At 52.4% G+C, this 18269-nt stretch overlaps 5 protein-coding genes across 5 annotated transcripts; 4 read left to right on the forward strand and 1 right to left on the reverse strand.

Annotated features, from left to right (window-relative positions):
• Positions 1-665: 665 nt before the first annotated feature.
• VTN00DRAFT_10064 (uncharacterized protein) lies at positions 666-3564 on the forward strand (the record flags this gene model as incomplete). The annotated part of the gene is made up of 8 exons (XM_069426679.1): positions 666-732; positions 803-892; positions 977-1081; positions 1142-1573; positions 1650-2249; positions 2306-2476; positions 2528-2590; positions 2642-3564. 8 exons carry the CDS (start codon positions 666-668, stop codon positions 3562-3564), a joined length of 2451 nt encoding a protein of 816 aa, XP_069283826.1.
• Positions 3565-4195: 631 nt separating this feature from the next.
• Positions 4196-5921, forward strand: VTN00DRAFT_10065 (uncharacterized protein; the record flags this gene model as incomplete). The annotated part of the gene is made up of 4 exons (XM_069426680.1): positions 4196-4346; positions 4400-4488; positions 4544-5416; positions 5481-5921. The coding sequence occupies 4 exons, from the start codon at positions 4196-4198 to the stop codon at positions 5919-5921; spliced, it is 1554 nt and encodes a 517-aa protein (XP_069283827.1).
• Positions 5922-7615: 1694 nt separating this feature from the next.
• Positions 7616-13333, forward strand: VTN00DRAFT_10066 (uncharacterized protein; the record flags this gene model as incomplete). The annotated part of the gene is made up of 4 exons (XM_069426681.1): positions 7616-8566; positions 8618-10944; positions 11029-12044; positions 12267-13333. 4 exons carry the CDS (start codon positions 7616-7618, stop codon positions 13331-13333), a joined length of 5361 nt encoding a protein of 1786 aa, XP_069283828.1.
• A 477-nt stretch (positions 13334-13810) lies between these two features.
• VTN00DRAFT_10067 (uncharacterized protein) lies at positions 13811-14258 on the forward strand (the record flags this gene model as incomplete). Its single annotated transcript, XM_069426682.1, has 2 exons — positions 13811-14014; positions 14070-14258. The coding sequence occupies 2 exons, from the start codon at positions 13811-13813 to the stop codon at positions 14256-14258; spliced, it is 393 nt and encodes a 130-aa protein (XP_069283829.1).
• Positions 14259-15241: 983 nt separating this feature from the next.
• VTN00DRAFT_10068 (uncharacterized protein) lies at positions 15242-17078 on the reverse strand (the record flags this gene model as incomplete). The annotated part of the gene is made up of 5 exons (XM_069426683.1): positions 15242-15343; positions 15399-16181; positions 16301-16419; positions 16475-16727; positions 16782-17078. 5 exons carry the CDS (start codon positions 17076-17078, stop codon positions 15242-15244), a joined length of 1554 nt encoding a protein of 517 aa, XP_069283830.1.
• Positions 17079-18269: the final 1191 nt, after the last annotated feature.

Raw genomic sequence — 18269 nt, forward strand, 5'->3', positions numbered from 1 at the left:
TGCATCTGCCTAAAACGGGGGGGGGGGGGGGATGATATGAGGCCGTCGGGGACACATATCATCTGGTGAGTTCTGATGCCGGTCTCACATGTATGATGATCTTGAAGTTTGAAGCACTGTTGGATGTTATCATTTTCTAACCACCAATGAGTCGTGTTACACTTCTTTTTATTGAGGGTCTGTTTGTTTGTGCCACGATGAGATGGATCTGGGGAGCTCTTTGATACACGATCGATCATCGATAGGTTAAGCGAGCCAAAGCAGCCTAGCGATACCCCGTCTGTGCCCCGATCTGCAAGATATCATCTGCGTCCCTATGGTGAAAGCACGCACCCGACAAAGGAGGGCCCGGCTCACCCACCAGCAGTCATGCGGCTTGATAAAGGGTTGCATCTGAACATCAAGCTCTTTGAGCCCGTTCAGCTGCTGCTTTCTGAGCCTTCAGCCTGGCCGCGTCGATACTCGTGATCGGCCGTGGGAACTAGCGGCACGAGGATGATGATCACGGCGCGCCTGAGCGTCACCTGGGTGAGAGTCAGCCTCATCGGTATTTCTCCACTGATGATTATTCATTTGTGAATCTTCTCTTCGTTATATAGGTCGATATGAGGCGTCGACATCGATCTGCTCTCCATCCCAACTGACAGGTGCTGTGAGGAGAAGCCATGACCGATGCTGCCCGCTTGAGCGCGACGGTCGCCGACCTCGCGAGCAGTCGCCCCGAAGACAGAGGTGAGCACGTCGTACAGCAGATGCACCTGCATCGAGAATCATCGCTGATCGATCAAACTGCCCGCTCTAGCGTCCCGCGACCGCTCTGGCAGTCGCTTAAGTGACAACTATCCCACGGAGCAGCCTCAGGCTCCTGCGCCGGAGGCGGAGGGTCACCGCGGTACGTATCGAGTCTTCGACCACGAAGTCCAGTCCTGCGCCGTATTAGGCCTTAGCAGTGTGTATTTACAAGTCTGATCGACAGGCCGCCGCCGCCGTCCCCAGAGCCCCGGGTTGAAATGGCACAAGAACTATTCTGAGATTGACCGCCATTGCGGGCGTGTCCTGCTAATCGATTTTATCAAGCATGGTACGCCAGACCCCCACCCGACAGTCTTCGTTGGTGAACACGAGGGTAACATGCATCCAGACAGCACCAAAGGCCACATGCGCAAAGTCGCCGCGCAGGAGCTTTACAACCTCGATGCCCTGCGCCGCGTCTACACCAACCCGGACCGCAACACCAACAGAGATGACGCCGTGCTGCGCGTCTTCCACGTCCAGAACGCCCCCTGGGCCGTTAGGTTCCTGCTGCGCAAGTTCAACATCCACGAGAACAGTGATGATCTTGTCGGGACGGATTTTGGCCGCTATGTCAAGAATAAGCGACCCGAGCGTAGAGGGAGGAATCCGTTCCTGGGTGGGAGGACGTGGAAGGTACAGCATGACCCCTGGAGGGGGGTCAGCACGACTTCGTTTGGATTGGATTATTTGAAGGAGTACCGCGTGTGCGATCCCACGGAGCCGCTGAAGTTTGATGACAGCGAGAAGTTGATGGAGTTGAATTATTTTGATGAGAATGGTTCGTTAGCAGTCCTCTTATACAATATACAAATGCATCCAGGTTCCCTCCGGTTCTGTTCTTCTGACTTCTGCAGACAACCCTACCTACGGCTACGACGCCTTCGTCCAGCGCGTCAGCTGCTACATCCAGCACAAGCAGGTCGCTCCCGAGGTCCCCGACGGCGCGGACATCAAGAACCCCTACGAGAACGGCGAGAACGGCGATGCACCACACCACGACACGCCCCATGAAAAGCACGGGTACATCCCGCGCCTCCACACCCTCGACAACGGCAACGCCATCATCATCTTCGACAACTCCCACTCCGGCAGCATCGACGACGGCCTCATCGGCGCCCGGCAGGAGTGGGAGTCCCGCTGGCGACGGCTCCCCTTTTATCTGGCGTTTGAGTCGCGGGATCCCATTGACAATGATGAGCAGCTCGCGGTGCAGTGCTCCAAGGCACTTCTGGACGATGTCTTCAAGGCTGTCGTCGCGAGATGGGATACTTTCTTAGAGCTGGCCATGCACCATGTTAGTATCCTGGAGGATAAGATCTACGAGCTGCCGGCGGATGAGACGCGCGCGCCGGAGCTGTGGCATAATTCAAATATCTGGCTCAAAGTGGAGAAACTGATGTATGTCCATATTGACGTGCTGAATGATATGAAGGTTCGGTTGCATGAGTTGGTTGGTATGCGGATCCCGCCCGAGTATTGTCAGAGCAGCATCAGCTAACGGGGTTAATAGATGACGTCGACGCAGAGGATAATTGGCTGGAGAATATCCCAAATGATTTCAACAGGCTGACCAGGCTTGTTACCGAAGACCTGGTCAAGCCGACTGAGTCGTTGATCTCGTTGCTCTATCAGAGCGTATCCATCCGGGACAGCAGGCATAGTCTGCAGTTAGGCGTTAGCAGTAAGTTGTGCAGTATGATACCACTGATGAATATCCCTGACTAATGACCAGTGTGGCGCCTGAGCTGGGTCACCTTCATATTCCTCCCCCTCACCTTCATTTCCGGATTCTTTGGTATGCCCAACCATTCTTTGTCCAGATGCACCTGCGACTGACGCGACGTAGGTATGAACGTCGACGCCTTCGCCAACGACCCCAGTATCAAATGGTACTTCATCGCCGCCGTCCCCTTCATGCTCTGCGTCCTGGTCATGTGGTACCTCCTGAAGCACGTCTTTGCCCGCCAGCGCCAGACCCCCTACCAGCGCGGCATCTACGAGAGCTTCTTCCAGGACATGGCGACCACCAACCCCTCGCTCTGGTCCCGCACCGGACCGCGTGACTACGTCGTCCCCAAGGGCCGCCTCGCCAAGATCAAGTGGCACTTGATCCGCTCGTGGTCCCGGCCGGAGAAGACGATCCGCGCCAACGTTGCCGGGGACGGGGGCTCCCATGGCGATGACGACCTGGGCGCGGTGTCTCAGTTGAAGCGCTGGTTGATCCGCCGCTGGACGGCGCAGATCAAAGATGAGAATAAACACGACGAAGAGCTGGCTCTTGACGATCTGGACGGCAGCGATATCGGGACCTCCCTCGGAGACGGCCTCATCGAGGCCACAGAGCTTCTCACCATCCCTGCCGCCCCCGCAGCTGAGAAACTCCCCACTTCCAGCAGGCTCGCCGTCCCTGGTGACCCGAAATCCTTACCGGCCGGCGCGCAGGTTGTGCCACTTACCGCTGTTGTGTCACGACATAGACGCAGCAGCTCTGCGGGGCGGAGCAGCGGCATTCTCGTGGAAGAGGAAGACGCCGGATGGCTCCAGCAGCGGGCGAAGGAGGGGAAGGAGTGGGCGTGGCGGAGCTCCGCGTCTAGAGAGAGGGAGGAGAAAGAAAAGGAAAAGGACAAGGAGAATGAGAAGGGGAGGAAGAGCCCCGAGCCTTCGTCTTCTCCTTCCAGACCGGGTGCTGACAAGGAGAATGAGGCCGTCGGTAGTACGCAGCGTCAGAGCCAGAGTCGGACTCGGGCGCCGGAAATCAGGGAGCCTTGATTCATTCGCTGTATGAATTGTCCTGTTAGAGTAGATCAGAGGACCGTTGGTGGCGGAGTATATGGTTAGGAATAGTAAATATCCGTAATTCAATATTCCCAGTTGTATGTTGAACGAATATATATTTATATTTGCCTGTGTGGAAACACACCATCAAACCCAAGATATATATATATATATATATATGTATATAATATAGACACCAATTGCCCCTTAGAAGGGGTGGCACACTGTAGGTACATCTGAACGGATGGATATACCAAAAGCCTGTACTATGTAGAAACACAACATCCAATATTTGGGGCCCTGCATGACCCGCAACTGAGACATCCTCGACACCAAGCTTTTTTGACGCTTATCGGGCCAGTCAGGTCAAGCCGAGACTCGGCTCGGCCTGCCGATCGGCGATCGCGTTATCTGATAAGGCCCCCCCCCCGCCCGCGTCCCGTTTAGGAAACTCCACAAAGCCGGGGAGAGGACCTTGGGAGGGACGCTACTGTCCGAGCGATCATCGTCTCCGCATCTGGCGCCATCGCTGAGCTGTCCTGGTCCCTTTACCCTATATCTACTCGATCCATCAGCTCAGTCTCATCCTCTTGAAGCTTCTGTCGTTGTTGTTGGGTCTGTCACGATGGGTGTCGCCCCGTCTCAGGAGGCTGTCACCTCTCAGGAGGCCGCCAGGGTCGTGGCGGACGAGCGCAGGGAGGTCGCGAGACGCCTGCGCAAGATGAATCTCAGGGACATCCCCCAGACCGGATACGTCTATGTCGAGGATGAGGCTCGTATGTTTTGCCCTTCAATACGACTTTTGAGGGTCGTTGCTAACGACTCGCAGCACCGCCTTACTACCCCCGGGAGAGGACCACGACTGTGTCTATCTCGCAGGCAAAGCATTGGGAGGAGGAGCTCCTGGCCGAACCGAAGGTACGCTAAATAGAACCAAAGTCAATGTAACGCTGCTGACAAGGTTTTGCTGCAGAACCGCCTCGCCATCTCCGCCCTCTCCTCAAACCCCATCTCCTCCATCCTGACCAACCACGCAGCCACCGTCGCAGACACCCAGACCTTCAACGTCAAGATCCCCCTCGAGGGTAGCCCCATCACGAACCAGCGCTCCTCCGGCCGCTGCTGGCTCTTCGCCTCGACCAACGTCTTCCGCGTTGCCCTGATGAAGCAATACAACCTGAAGGAGTTCGAGCTGAGCCAGGCGTACCTGTTTTACTGGGATAAGGTCGAGAAGGCGAACTGGTTTTTGGAGAATATTATCGATACCGCGGATCAGGATCTCGATAGTAGGCTCGTGCAGACGCTGCTGGCGAGTCCGGTCGGTGATGGCGGACAGTGGGATATGGTCGCGAATCTGGTGCAGAAGTACGGGCTTGTGCCGCATGTGCTGTATCCAGATTCGTACAACGCACAGAATAGCTCCAAGATGGACTCCCTCCTGACGTCCAAGTTGCGGGAGTACGCCCTCGTCTTGCGCCAGTTGGCACAGCAGAAAGGGAGTGCCAAGGCGGAGGCGTTGCTCGCGGAGAAGAAGGACAAGTTCATGCAGGAGATCCATTCCATCTTAACGATCATGTTAGGGCCTCCGCCAGGTCCGGACGAGAGGTTCATCTGGGAGTACTACGATGCAAATGGGAAGTTCCACAGACTGAGCTTGACCCCGAAGGAGTTCGCGTCCAGTCTCTCGAGCAAGGAAGCGATCCGTGCATGCGGGGGAACCGACGTGCACGAGCTCTTCAGCCTGGTCAATGACCCGCGAAACGAGTACGGACGTCTCTTGACGGTTGATCGGCTCGGAAATGTCGTTGGCGGAAGGCCCGTCACTTACGTTAATGTCGACATGGACGTACGTATTCCAGTCCCAGCTACATCAGTCTGGAATATCTGCAGCACTAACACCACTAATCTAGACAATCAAATCCGCAACAATCTCCATGCTCCGCTCCGGCATCCCCGTCTTCTTCGGCTCCGACGTCGGCAAATTCTCCGACTCCGCCTCGGGGATCATGGACACGAACCTCTACGACCTCTCCCTCGGCTTCAACATCTCCCTGAACATGTCCAAATCCGAGCGTCTGCAAACCGGCGAATCGGCCATGACCCACGCCATGGTGTTGACCGCCGTGCATGTCGACGAGAAGAGCGGGAAGCCCGTGCGGTGGCGCGTGCAGAACTCGTGGGGCGAGAACGCGGGGGAGAAGGGGTGGTTCGTCATGACGGATGAGTGGATGGATGAGTTTGTGTATCAGGTCGTGGTGGATCCGCGGTTCGTGGGGAGGGAGGTGAGGGATGTGTTGCGGCAGGAGGCGAAGGTGTTGCCGTTGTGGGATCCGATGGGGGCGTTGGCTTGATGGATTGATTGGGTAAATTTCTGGTTGTGGTTGAAGTTGAGGTTCCCTGGACGCGATGCTCTGTCTGTCTGTCCCGCCCCTGTATGAGATGAGATGCGAGGACCTCCTTACCTTTACTTGTCTACTTGCTTTTGTTTTTCCAGCCTACATCACTATTGTTACGATATTGTTATTGTTATTGTCAAGAAACCGAGTTGAGTTCCCCAAAGCGCTTTTAATTTACCTATCTTGATCAATTGATCAATTCTGCTCGGCTCTTTCTCTCTTTTCATCACCAAAGTGTTAGGTAGGTATGTGGCCTATTGTCTTAGTACAGTACCTTTTACCTTTTACCTTTTACCTCTATCTATCTCTCTATCGATACAGTACTACACCATATCTTTTGTTACCCTATAACCCCCTGTTCTGCAAGCGATTTACCTTGCTCCTTTTTATTATTTTGTTCTTGGTTGGCTTTGTCTAGAACCTGTTACCTATTATAGTGTGCAGATACCCTCCAGTTGCTTCAAAATCGCATGAGTATAAAATAGCAATCCTGCGAAGCTGCTATCTTGCAGAAAGAGGGTTATGAAAGATATGGTTCACTACTGTATATATGTGTTACACACACAGAGAAATTTGTCTCTCTATCTCTATGTTGATTTACTTGAAGTGATATTTCAACTTCCCCAATAATTAATGTTAGAGAAACAGGGGTTTCTATTCTTCTTTTCTGGCTTGTTGTAGGGGAGAGCAGTTGTGAATAGAAAGAGTTTTACCACCTGCATCTACTGAAATTACATGTGCTTCTAGAATGATGTGGACTCTAGGGGCCTCGGTAGATCAGTACGAAACAAACCTCATCCTACTATGCATAGGTTCTATATGCACAGGTCTGGTGTCTCGGCCATATGCTTCCAACCAGAGAAAGATATTAGTTTCTTTATTAGGCGCGTTCAGGGGTTTTGGGATGCGATGAAACCTGTGCCATTAGTAGCCAGAACCTCTACCATACAACATCTCCTAAGCCATCAAAGAGGTGCAAATGCTATAGATCATAGCTCTTGTCCACTACTAAATGGATCTGTCGCTCGCTGCTTTTCGTATCTCTTGATGTGGGCTAGTTGAGTTGACCCTAAATTTACTTCTTGTTGGTCTCAAAGTTTCTGTGTTTATATGTGTGTTGGTACTTAGGTATATTCTTCGATTGAATGTAGCAATAAGGTTGGAGACGAGAATGAATGCACAGGTATAGTCCCAAACCTTGAAGTCAATGAATGTCTGTATTCTATCGTATCTCAAAAGGAGACTCACCGCACAATTGCAGAGATAGACCATGGCAGGCATCCGGTCCAAATAAGATTGCATCGCACTTCTGCCTGCTCTAGCCCATCGCTGCCTCGTGTTCTCGTGGAGATCGCTGGACTTTGTCCCCCACTTTATCGGCGGAGATTAGGGCTGGTGCCTGCGCAGCGGCGGGCCTGGCCCGCCTGCAGCCTACACTAACGGCAGTCTGCTGAACATCACAACAACGCCTGGGGATGCCGCCAGTTGCAAAATCGACTACTTAAGAGCTCAAAGTCCCCGAGAAAGGGACAGACTTTCTTCTTGCCTGTGTACCTTTCTTACCTGCAGCAAAAAGATACCCTCGAGTTCCCATTTCTCTCTTCCAATTGCTATCATTGCCTGCTCTTTCAGCGCACTGGTTGCACGCTATGGCTCCTCCCGCAGACCCCACGGAAATTCCGCTTACCCTCCCTCCGCTTCCTGCAAAGCACAAGGATTTCCTGAATCATGTCAGATCTCATCCAGATACCCCGATGGTGGAGCTCCTCAAGCCCTACAATGACTATGATGCCGTTGCGCGGAAGCTCTTTGCCCAGGAACCGTCCCATCCAGCACTGCAGGACAACACCCTCAACATCCTTCCACTCTATGGTCCGGACCAGTCAGCAGATGTCCGCGTCCGCGCACGCGATCTAGCGTCCGAGCCAGAGGAGCTGAAGCAGAAGTACATCATGCCTCTGAAGGATGAGGATCGCAAGCCCAACGGTTCCCCCGCTGTGGTTTCGACCTTCAAGGAGTTCCAGACCAATTTCAATCTGTTCTGCGAGAACTCGCTGAGTGATCTGGACTGGAGCAATGTTGTCGCTGCGGGAAGCTCCGTGGTGACCTCTCTTCTGCCGGTGCCTGAGGAACACCGCGGCTCGAAGAGGGGTCTCCGCCAATATTACCATGAGACCTTTGCGCCGGCGTCCGATGTCGACCTCTTTCTGTACGGACTGACAGAGGAACAAGCAATCGAGAAGATCAAGCAGATAGAGGCCAAGATCAAAGACTCGATCTTGTACGAGACGACGACCATTCGAACCAAAAACGCAATTACGATTGTCTCTCAATACCCAACGCGCCACGTCCAGATAGTCCTCCGCATCTACAAATCGATTGCAGAGATCCTCACGGGATTCGATGTCGACTGCTCGTGTGCAGCTTATGACGGCCAGCAGGTCTACCTTGCTCCACGTGCACTCGCCGCATATATCACACAGATCAACCATATCGATCTCTCGAGGCGGTCCCCCAGCTACGAGAGTCGTCTCTCCAAGTACTCCCACCGCGGATTCGAGGTGTTTTGGCCACACTTGGATCGTTCCCGCATTGACCCCGTGAGAGTCCCCATATAGCTGCAGGATTACGGTCGCTAATACATTCTCCAGACGATCTTCGAGCGAAGTTTTGGAAGGACGGTTGGCCTAGCTCGCCTCCTGATTCTGGAGAAGCTTCCAAAATCTTCGGACCGAGATGCCTACCTCCAGCAACGACGGGAGGAGCGCGGTCGACCGCAGAAACCTCCACGCTACCGTTACTCACGCGAGTTGAAGGGCAACATCAAGAATGATTGGGAGGACGAAATTGCCGAATGGGTCGAGCAGGACGACGTGTCCGACTATCATACCTTCACAATTCCCTACGGGGAGAAGTTCCACGCGAGGAAGATCGAGAAATTATTATACACCAAGGACCTTTTGCTGAACGCAGAGTGGAACAAACCCAAGGATCGAGAGGTCAATCTTCACCGACACCCCGCGTTCTTTGGTAATGCAGAAGACGTCATTCATGATTGCTGTGGTTCCTGTCCGAAGCCTGTTACGCCAGAGGAGGAAGAAGTTGCTGAAGAAGAAAGCAAGATCTATGTCTCTGGGGACATTACCTTCATCAAGGATGACCCAGGCCGTCAAGCAATTGGGAGCTTCCACCCCATCACAGAGACAGACTGGACAGAAATGGCCTATGTTGGGAATACATCGCGCCTCTGCCAAGCGATCGTCGACCACGATCTCGAGGGTGTCAAGGCTTGGCTTGCGGAAGAGGACTCTGATCCTAATCGTCGTGACTACACAGGAAGGACTCCGCTGCATCTTGCATGCATGACATCCACGCCAGAGATCGTGCAGTGTCTCGTTGATCACGGCGCCCGGTTGGTCTCACGTTTGGCGGACGGCCGGACGGCGCTCCACCTTGCGGCTGCAAGAGGCAGTGTCGAAATCGTCAAGATCCTTCTTACCAAGAGCGAAGAGAACGAAGCCGAGGAGGCTAAGAAAGATGAAATTCTCAAGGAAGAAAGAAGGAAGGCAGAAAAGCATGCCAAAGAAGGGGCAGGAGAGGCAGGCAAAGACGACGATGATGAGCTCCTCAGCGACGTCTCAGACGACTCAGATGCAGGCTCCCGCTCAAACACCACAGGCTCTTTTGTCAAAATCGAAAAGCCAGACGAGAAAGAAGCCAATGATGGTAATCTGCCCGAGGACGCGAACGAAGCCGAGCCGGATATCTACGATATTAACGTCTTGGCTTGGGATAATCAAACATCTCCCTTGCACCTCGCCATTGTGCATGGCCACGTCGAAGTGGTCGAGGAACTCGTCTCCTCTTTCGGCGCAGACGTACTCCTACCAATTAAATTGGTGAATACGTATAACCACGACCCGATCGGCGCCATCCTTACTCTCGTTCTGGCACTTCAATTGCCCCTCCAAAAGGCAAAGGCAATGACGGCGAAGCTCCTGCAGCTGGGAGCCTCCTCCGCCCAAGCAGAATCCAGTCAGCTCACACCGTTACATTACTTTGTGGCAGATTCCACGAAAGCAGAGCTCCTGGACGTCCTCTTCCAGCACGATGAACCTGCTGTCAAGCGAGCGATCAATCACCTTGCCGTCAGTGGTTGGCTACATAGACCGAACGGTCGCTCAGCTCTTATGGTAGCTGTATGCGCAAAGAATGCGATTGGCACCGTCAAATTGCTCGACGCGGGGGCAACACCGGCAGTCGAGTTTAGCGACTTTGTGAAGGCCGCCCGCGCGAAGATTGACGGTATAAACAACCTTACATCTGAACAAAATGAGAAGAACTTCCGTCAAACTGTTTCCCAGCCTGTGGTTACTGCAGTCGAGCTTGAGCAGCCTTTGATCGCCCTGGAACTATTGGCGCGTGGAGCTGATCCGAACACTCTGACGACTGAAGGCTATGAGGTCAGTTATGCACTGGGGTCTTACAGCTACAAGACGGGAAGATCGCTATTAGATTGCGTCCAAGACCGCCTTCAGCAGTTGCGGGAGTATAAAGGCGAGAAGTTTGATTCGACTCCACCGGAGCCACTTGATCCGGATGATAACTTCTATCTCAATGGTCTTGAAGATAAGACGTACCGGTTGTGGACCGCGAAAAGAGCTTTGAAAGCTGCTAGAAAAAAGTACGACAATGAAAAGAGAGAGCACGAAAAAAGGGCAGCAGAAGCTGAGACCCGTGAGGGCCTGGAGGAGAAGAAGGCCGCCGTGGAGGCCCTCATTCGCAACTTTGAGAAGCTTGAGGCCGCTCTGCTTGCAAAGAATGCTAAGAAGTTTGTGGAGCTATTTCCAGAGGCTCGAGAACCTCCCGAGAAGCAGTCATACAGCTATCAACCCCGGAAGCCAAAACCTTTCAAGATTTCACACACTTTCCAAGTCCCGGATCTTACAGATATCAGGAGAGAGGGCTACATGAAACTGTAAGTTCACTTCGCGTTTTTCATTTCCCCCTATCAGCCAAGTCCTTTCCCCTGCAACTGATAGATGGCTAAATCTCTCGAAAGGTTCGAAGCAGCGTGGCGCGGTGACCTCACGACGATCAAATCTCTCACCCTGTCAATGTGGGGTCCGGACAATGACCAAACTCCTCTTCAAATTTCCGTACGCGACAGTGGCTCCTTTTCGCCTTTCACCGTCGCAGTTCTGCGAGGACATCTGGGTGTTGCAAAAGCTATTCTTGAGATCGTTCGTATCCAGTACCAGCCAAAAGAACCCAAGGGTCGCGAGAGATACAATATGAGGACCGACGACGACGACGATGACAACAGTGACGAGGAGTTGACCTCAGACGACCACGGAATCCGTATCTACAGCGAGGTGATTGATGATCAATTTACCATCCACGATGTAGGCGAGGTAGCAAACCAGGTGAAATGCCAGGTTACGCCACTGGATGTGTTATCATACAGCTGTTCAGCATCGGCTTTCATTCCAAAAGATGAAAGAGTGCTGCTCTCTGGCGGACACTGTAATCTCCGCCCAGGAAATCTCATACAGTACGCGATTTTCATGGACAACATTGATTTGCTTGTCTATTTGCTCGAGCTCGGGAGAAAATTCTCAACTACAGGTGATACTGAGGAGTCCTCCCGCATCTACACCGTCTCTCAAGCCGACTTTGAGTTCGCCATAGAGCTCAGCCGCCTGCGCTGCCTTACGGAGCTCATCAGGCGCACCGGGGCCGGTATCCGGCTTGACGAACTTGTCGAAAAGAGTGGCGTTGAGGTCAAGGAAAAGCCCAAGTACTACCAGGGCCTCTCGGTCTATGGGAAGAAGCGAGCAGATTGGGCGGCTGCAGGACGAGGAATAAGGCTGACGCAGCCTTTGGATATGCACCCGCCCCTACTTATTGCTGCCTTGAAGGGTAGTCTCAATAGCGTGGAGTGGTTCCTGAGCACTGCGCCAGCCCGCTATTATACAGAGTTCACAGCTACTCATAAGCACGATAAGCGGGTGAAACAGCTTGCGCAAGCAAAAGGAGGTGTCGAACGGTCTCTCGCGACTTGGCTTGGGTCTAGCGGTATGTGATATCTATGCCTTATACTTTGGCACCCCCTCCCTCCCCCCCTGTTCAAGCGGCTTAGTTTGCCGTTTCTGCTATATTGCAATCCGGGCAGGCTTTTGTCTAGGGTCTGTCAGGTACCCTCCAGTGGCTGCAAAGTCATGGTGCCGAAAGATATGGCAACCTAGTGTATATCTTTTTTCTCTTCCGAGTGGAGGGCTAACAAAACGACGTACTTAGGTGACCTCGTCCTACACTGCGCTGTCCTCTCTCAGGAGACAGACGAGTCCGAGCGCTTGGTCAAATATCTTGCTCAGAATGTCCCAACTTCCCTGGAAACCCAGTCTGCAGATGGCTACACACCTCTCTCCCTCGCTTACGCACTGCGCCGCGCCCGTTTTGCTCGCATTCTCGTCGAAGCAGGAGCCAACCAGGCAGTCCGCGACCGCAACGGCAACAACTTAATTCATTTGCTCCTTTGGAGTCCCGGCTACAAAGCCTGTGACGAGGCCAAGAATCTACAAATATTCCTTGACCTCCTCGACCCTCTCCTTGTCCCATCTCTCCTAATTGAACGTTCCTCAGACAAACCGGGTTCCCTGACACCGCTTGCTCGTTGGATACATCAGTCAAGCTCAAGGTGCCACCCCAGGTACTTCCGTCGCCGCGACAACATGAACATGAACCAGGAGTTGGATAGGCAACTCGATGTCCTCCGCGTGATACTTGATTTCGCCGAACGTACAGGACAAAAGCACCTCGAATTACTTGACGGTGCAGGGAATACTCCGCTACATGACGCTGTGAGACTGCAGCTCCCCAAGATGCTTGAGCTGATGCTGGACCGCCGCCCAGACTTGCTGTATCGGGAAAACGCGACGGGGAGCACTCCTGCGGATCTTGCGGCCGAGGCGTGGGTTGGTGAAGTCACCTCGCGGCAGCCACGTATCCCAATCGAGAGGCCATCATCATTCAAGGACCCCTTGCAGGAGAGTCAGCCTCTTGTACAGCGTAGCCCCGAGATTTTCGTTCGTGAACACCCCAAGGACCTCAAGACCGAACGACGAACCGTGTATGAGCTCTGCTGCGAGAAGGCAGAGATGGATGTAGGATCAGGAAAGCGGAAGAGAAGGCTTGTGAGTTTGTTTGAGGCGAACGAAGTCGCCAAGAGGCTGGCTGCGCAGCAGCATGCGAACATGTCTGCAAGGAGGAAGCGCGCACTGAGGGGCTACTTGAGTGATGAGGATGAGGAGAATAAGAAGAAGGATGTGGTTGCAGAGTGGTATCGGCAGGGGGCGCAGTGGTAGCTGTTTTTCTAAGGCTTCACGGAAGGGCTATGTATGTATTAATGGGTGGCATGTTGGGAAAGTAAACTGTCAGACTAAAAGGTGCCATGGCACACTGATTAGTCCTTATTTTCTGATATGAACCAAGACAAGACGTTAACTTTTCTTCAGTATATCAGAGAAGCCATACTACACAACGAGAACTACCGCTCCCGTCTCTCGGTATCCCTCAACCCCTGGACAACAGCCGCATTCACCAGAATAGCCTGACCGCTCGATGCCTTGCCATCACCATGTACCAGTCGAGAAGCACCTCTCGAAACCATCCTCACCAGTCCTCACCAAACCATCCGAAGCAGATCCACCCACCCGTTCAGACCATCGGACACCGAGCCCATAATAATCCGCTCATACACCTCCTGACACCGAGCCCATAATAATCCGCTCATACACCTCCTGACACCGATCCCTGAGAAGCACTTCAACCCCGTACCCAGCATGAATATGACCGCAGACGTGCAGCAAGGGCCGGTTCTTTTTCGACCAGAGTTCACGGAGGAGGGAGCTGCATCCGAGGTGTACCCCAGCACTGGAACCGTCGAGATGACACGCCGGCGGGCCGTGCGTAATGAGGATGTCGGTGTCGGGTGGGATGGTGTCTTTCCAGGGATCGCCAAGATCAGGATTATCAACAAAACGCTGGTGAACCCGTGGCGAGGGATGCGAGGGCTGCCGTAAAGCTTCACTCTTCTTGTAGGACCACCCTGACCGTCAAGAGGGATGTCAAGAGCGACGGAACTATCCTGTAGATAGATCGACCATCGCCAGTCCATGGGCTCCTCCTCCTCCTCATCAAGGGCCTCCCCTTCCCTTTCCCATCCTCGACGTTGTTGTCGACCAGGCTGATAAGCAGGATCCAAGCACAACTCATGATTCCCCGCGATGACAGCCTTGAACTTAATATCCCGGTAGGGAATCAAGCCATGCGATCTGCGCGTTAAGTTCCTCTCTCGTCCTGGACTGTGTTAGGTCGCCTGCATGGATGAGGAGATCCCCTCCCTCCGGCGGCAATTGGGATAATGATGGTGAGAGTGAGGGGTAGGTGTTGTGTGTGGGTGTCGGAGATGCAAACCATTCGGACCCCATCCTTTTTCAACGAAGAGATGAGGTTCTGTGGGCGAGTGGTGAATAAAGTGTAATAAAGAAAACGTGCGAGGAATCGAAGAGGAGAAGAGAGGAATTGATCCCAGGAGCTTTCGCGCAAGGGGCGGTTGTCCTTGATCTGTTGGAGAACATGCCGTGCCATATAGTAGTGTGTTTAGGCGAGTGAGGTACAGTAGTACGTTTCTGGAGTACAGAACTAGGTACAAGAGTAGATAAGCTTAAGGCTGCAACATTTTTCGTGGAAAACAACACGTGGTATAAACACTTGACATTTATCGACTAGTTATATCAATTAGGTATTATTAAACACTTGTTACACAGCATCTTACTTTAATTTTGTTTTCTTTTCTTTTATCTTGGGGTTAGTTTATTTGTATTGTAGGGTTTACTCCCAGGCTAGGCCTTGTTACTACATCCAACATAGCTGGTCTTGCCTTATCATCGCAAGGGATTTACATAGACGCAGATATATAGCGCCCTTAAGGTGGCCTTAGCTTGACTAAACTCTAGATCTAGATAAAGATTGTATAAGGCTTACGGGGCTTCCGGCTTTCTTAACAAAGTCACTAGACTTCAAATAACTGCAATAATCCATGTCACAGTCTGCATATGAAGGGGGTCAGTTGGTAGCCTCTTATCTAGATTCCACCTTCATTCTCCTTTTTCTGTAATATGTACACATTTTAGTTTTCTATGAAGCGTATATTCTATTCAATTCTTGTTTCTTTTTCCTCGTCTGGAATTAGAGGAGGCTATCTATTTTTTCTATGCCTTGACTCTCCGGCTAACGATAACCGGGATGTCATACTGGTATACGAACCAGGCGTTGCGGTATGTCCATTCGTGGGATGGATCTACGAGTCGAATCTAGACCAGACTGTCAGTTTGCGCATTCCTTCTTCCACGGAAAATGTTGACATACATCATACAAACTATACAGCGTCGCAAAGAGCTTATACAGCTCCAACACAGCCAGATACCGACCCATGCAGACGCGGCCGCCTCCGCCGAACGCAAAGTCCGCAACATCCTTCATGCGCCTTGATCGGGCATTGAAGGCCTCCTGGGTCTCTTCCGGCTTTCGCAGCCAGCGGTCCGGGTTGAAGACGTCCGCATCATCACCGAAGACTTCCCGATCGCGATTTGTAACGGCCGGGTTGATGCCTACTTTCTTGCCAGCGGGGATATACCTGCCGTCAGGCAGTGTGAACCCGCCTTCAGGGACGACACGCTCAAAAATCATCGCGATACCCGGGTTGATGCGCATAGCTTCGCGCATGACAGCATCCAGGTACGGCAGTCCGTTGATATCCCTCCACTGGGCGGGAATGGAGAGCTGCGCGTGGTCGAGCTCGTCAACCAGTTTCTCGTACGCGGTGTGGTTCTTCGACAGGTAGTACACGACGGCGCGCATCGTGGCGGAGGTGGTGTCCCCGCCGGCGAGGATGTTGAGCATCAGCCAGTTGACGATCTGGTTGTCGTCGACTAGGTCTGGGTGTGTCTTTTTGAGTTGGACGTATTTGTCGAGAGTGTGGGAGGTTTTTTTAGAGGCGTTCTTTTCATGCTTTGTATGGTCTTTCATCTCAGCCTGGTATTCGGCCACGACTCCAAAAGCGTAGAGTACGCCGGTGAGGGTGGGTTTGGGGCCGATGCGCACGATGGGGTTCTTGTCGAGGAAGTAGTCGATCCAGGGGATTTGAGAAATCTGCGCAGATGCATTAGCAGATTAATGAGTGGGAAGTTCGGCCTTTGTCTGGGTCCATCGGATATATCGCACGATCTGGGGGCTGGATGTCTTGAAGTAACTAGAGATCTTCTGCATACCGGTGCAAAGTAAAAGAGGCCCTTGGTTGAGTCGATGATCAGATTGTCCACGTCCTTTTCCTGGTCGATGAACCCGTAATGCCGACCGAAGCTGATATTCGCGGTGACATCCCATGCGACTGTTGTATAATCAGCAATAGTCTCCTCATGTATCTTCCTTGACAGAGTGCATACAATAAGCCAACCAGTCATCCGCCTTGCAGACTTTTCCGGCATTCGCCCCGTCCACGAACTTGGCATCTATCTTCTTCACAAACTTGTCCAGAGTCTCGTCGATCAGGGACTCTAGATCAAGGACTTTGGTCATCGTCCAAAAGCTCCGGATAGGCCGCATGTACTTGCTATGCCAGTCCTCATCCTGCGTGTTGAAGATGTTTGAGATCCGCTGACCGTTGACGAGAACGTCATTTGGTCGGTACATGTCGCTCTGTAATAAACATCAGCTTCAGAATTTCTTTTTTCAGAATAATCGGCTGCACACCTTCTTCCAAGGATTCTTCGTCGCATAGACCGTTCTGATCAAATTCGGATCTCCCAGACTGATGCAGTTGGGACCGATCCGCACTGCTGCGCCATATTTTCGGTGCAGTTCGAGATGAGTCCGGTCAACCCGGCCATGGAACACAGCTACTGCGCGCCATATATTGGTGAATGTGGCTATGAAAGGACCGGGGAAGGATCGCAAAGGGGAGAAGAATAGCTCCCAGAATAGCTTGGTCACTAGGAGGAAGCAGACCCCCCACAGCAGCTGACTGCCTGCCTGCGTGAGGGTAATCATTTTGAACACCAGGCTTTTCGTTCTACAGCTCTGGAAAGCATGTAGTGGAATACCTCCCCTGCAGTAACTCCGTACTTATCTATTCGTCGGGTCCTCCCCTAAGAATATGCGGTCTCTTAGCGCAACCGAGGCTCCGGAGATTGGCACTTCGACAAGCATTAGATGGATTAGTACCGGTAGCAGAGGATTGGATGTTGACCTACGGTCAATTATGATTCAGCATCTGCGGGGATACGCCAAACATACGTGTTGTGGGCTATCGCAGTCAAGCCCTAAAAATCGGAAATGCCAGATCTTTTCCGCAGTCGTCATCATAATTCCGGTCCAGTTCCTCCCTATCCAGTATAGTAACTTTCGGGATCCTGCACGGCAATATCAGATGTAGCTAGTACCGTGTCTTTCTCGTTCATATCAGGCCCTGTTTTGAGGCCTTCCGCAAAGTGGAACTTCCCGAGTGCCTCGGTTCCACGTTCAAGAGCACAGTCACTCCTTAAAATGATATCGACCGGCAAACGGTGAGTTAGTCCAGCTGCTGTTATGTCTAGACTCTCTAGAAGCCGGGGCAATTACCATCTATAGAATTTTGACAAGGTACGTGAGACGTTAACATAGATCAGCAGCGGATCCCGCTTCAGGAGCGTGCAGGAACCTCCGTTAGTGTCGATGGGGAAAACGGCCCGGAGGCTAGCACTGACCTAGCAGCCTCGCTAGAGCGCGGGGAACGGCTGTCATGGTGAATCGTGATGGGATCAATAACGAACTCGAGGCCCAAGCGAGCCTTTTATCGACGGACGGATGCTGGATCTTCTCCTAAGATTGTTCCAATCAAAAGCTCCAAGGATTCTGCAGAGACTCTGCAGATAGGAAACTCCCCTGGACCCACAACTCAGATACTAAAGTTCGCAACATACAGGGATCTATCGGAAATCCTCCATACCTGCCAAGTACCTACCTATTATTATTATTATTAATCAAGTTTAACGTCCATATGGAGCCTTCCGGCTATGATAGACCCTGATTCCTGGGCTGCAATTCTCATTCTGAACTGGTGGTTCAGAATGAGAATTATTGCCCCTATCTAGTCCCTGGGGCTAGACCCCCATCTATAATCATTCTTGACCTTTTCCTCGCCCTAGCCTGCCTATCTGCATAGGGCTTTTGAGCTCTATAGGCTCTCCTTGTTTTCAAGCT

Source organism: Thermoascus crustaceus, assembly GCF_041956765.1.
Source record: "Thermoascus crustaceus strain CBS 181.67 unplaced genomic scaffold VTN00scaffold_9, whole genome shotgun sequence".
Classification (NCBI taxonomy): domain Eukaryota; kingdom Fungi; phylum Ascomycota; class Eurotiomycetes; order Eurotiales; family Thermoascaceae; genus Thermoascus; species Thermoascus crustaceus.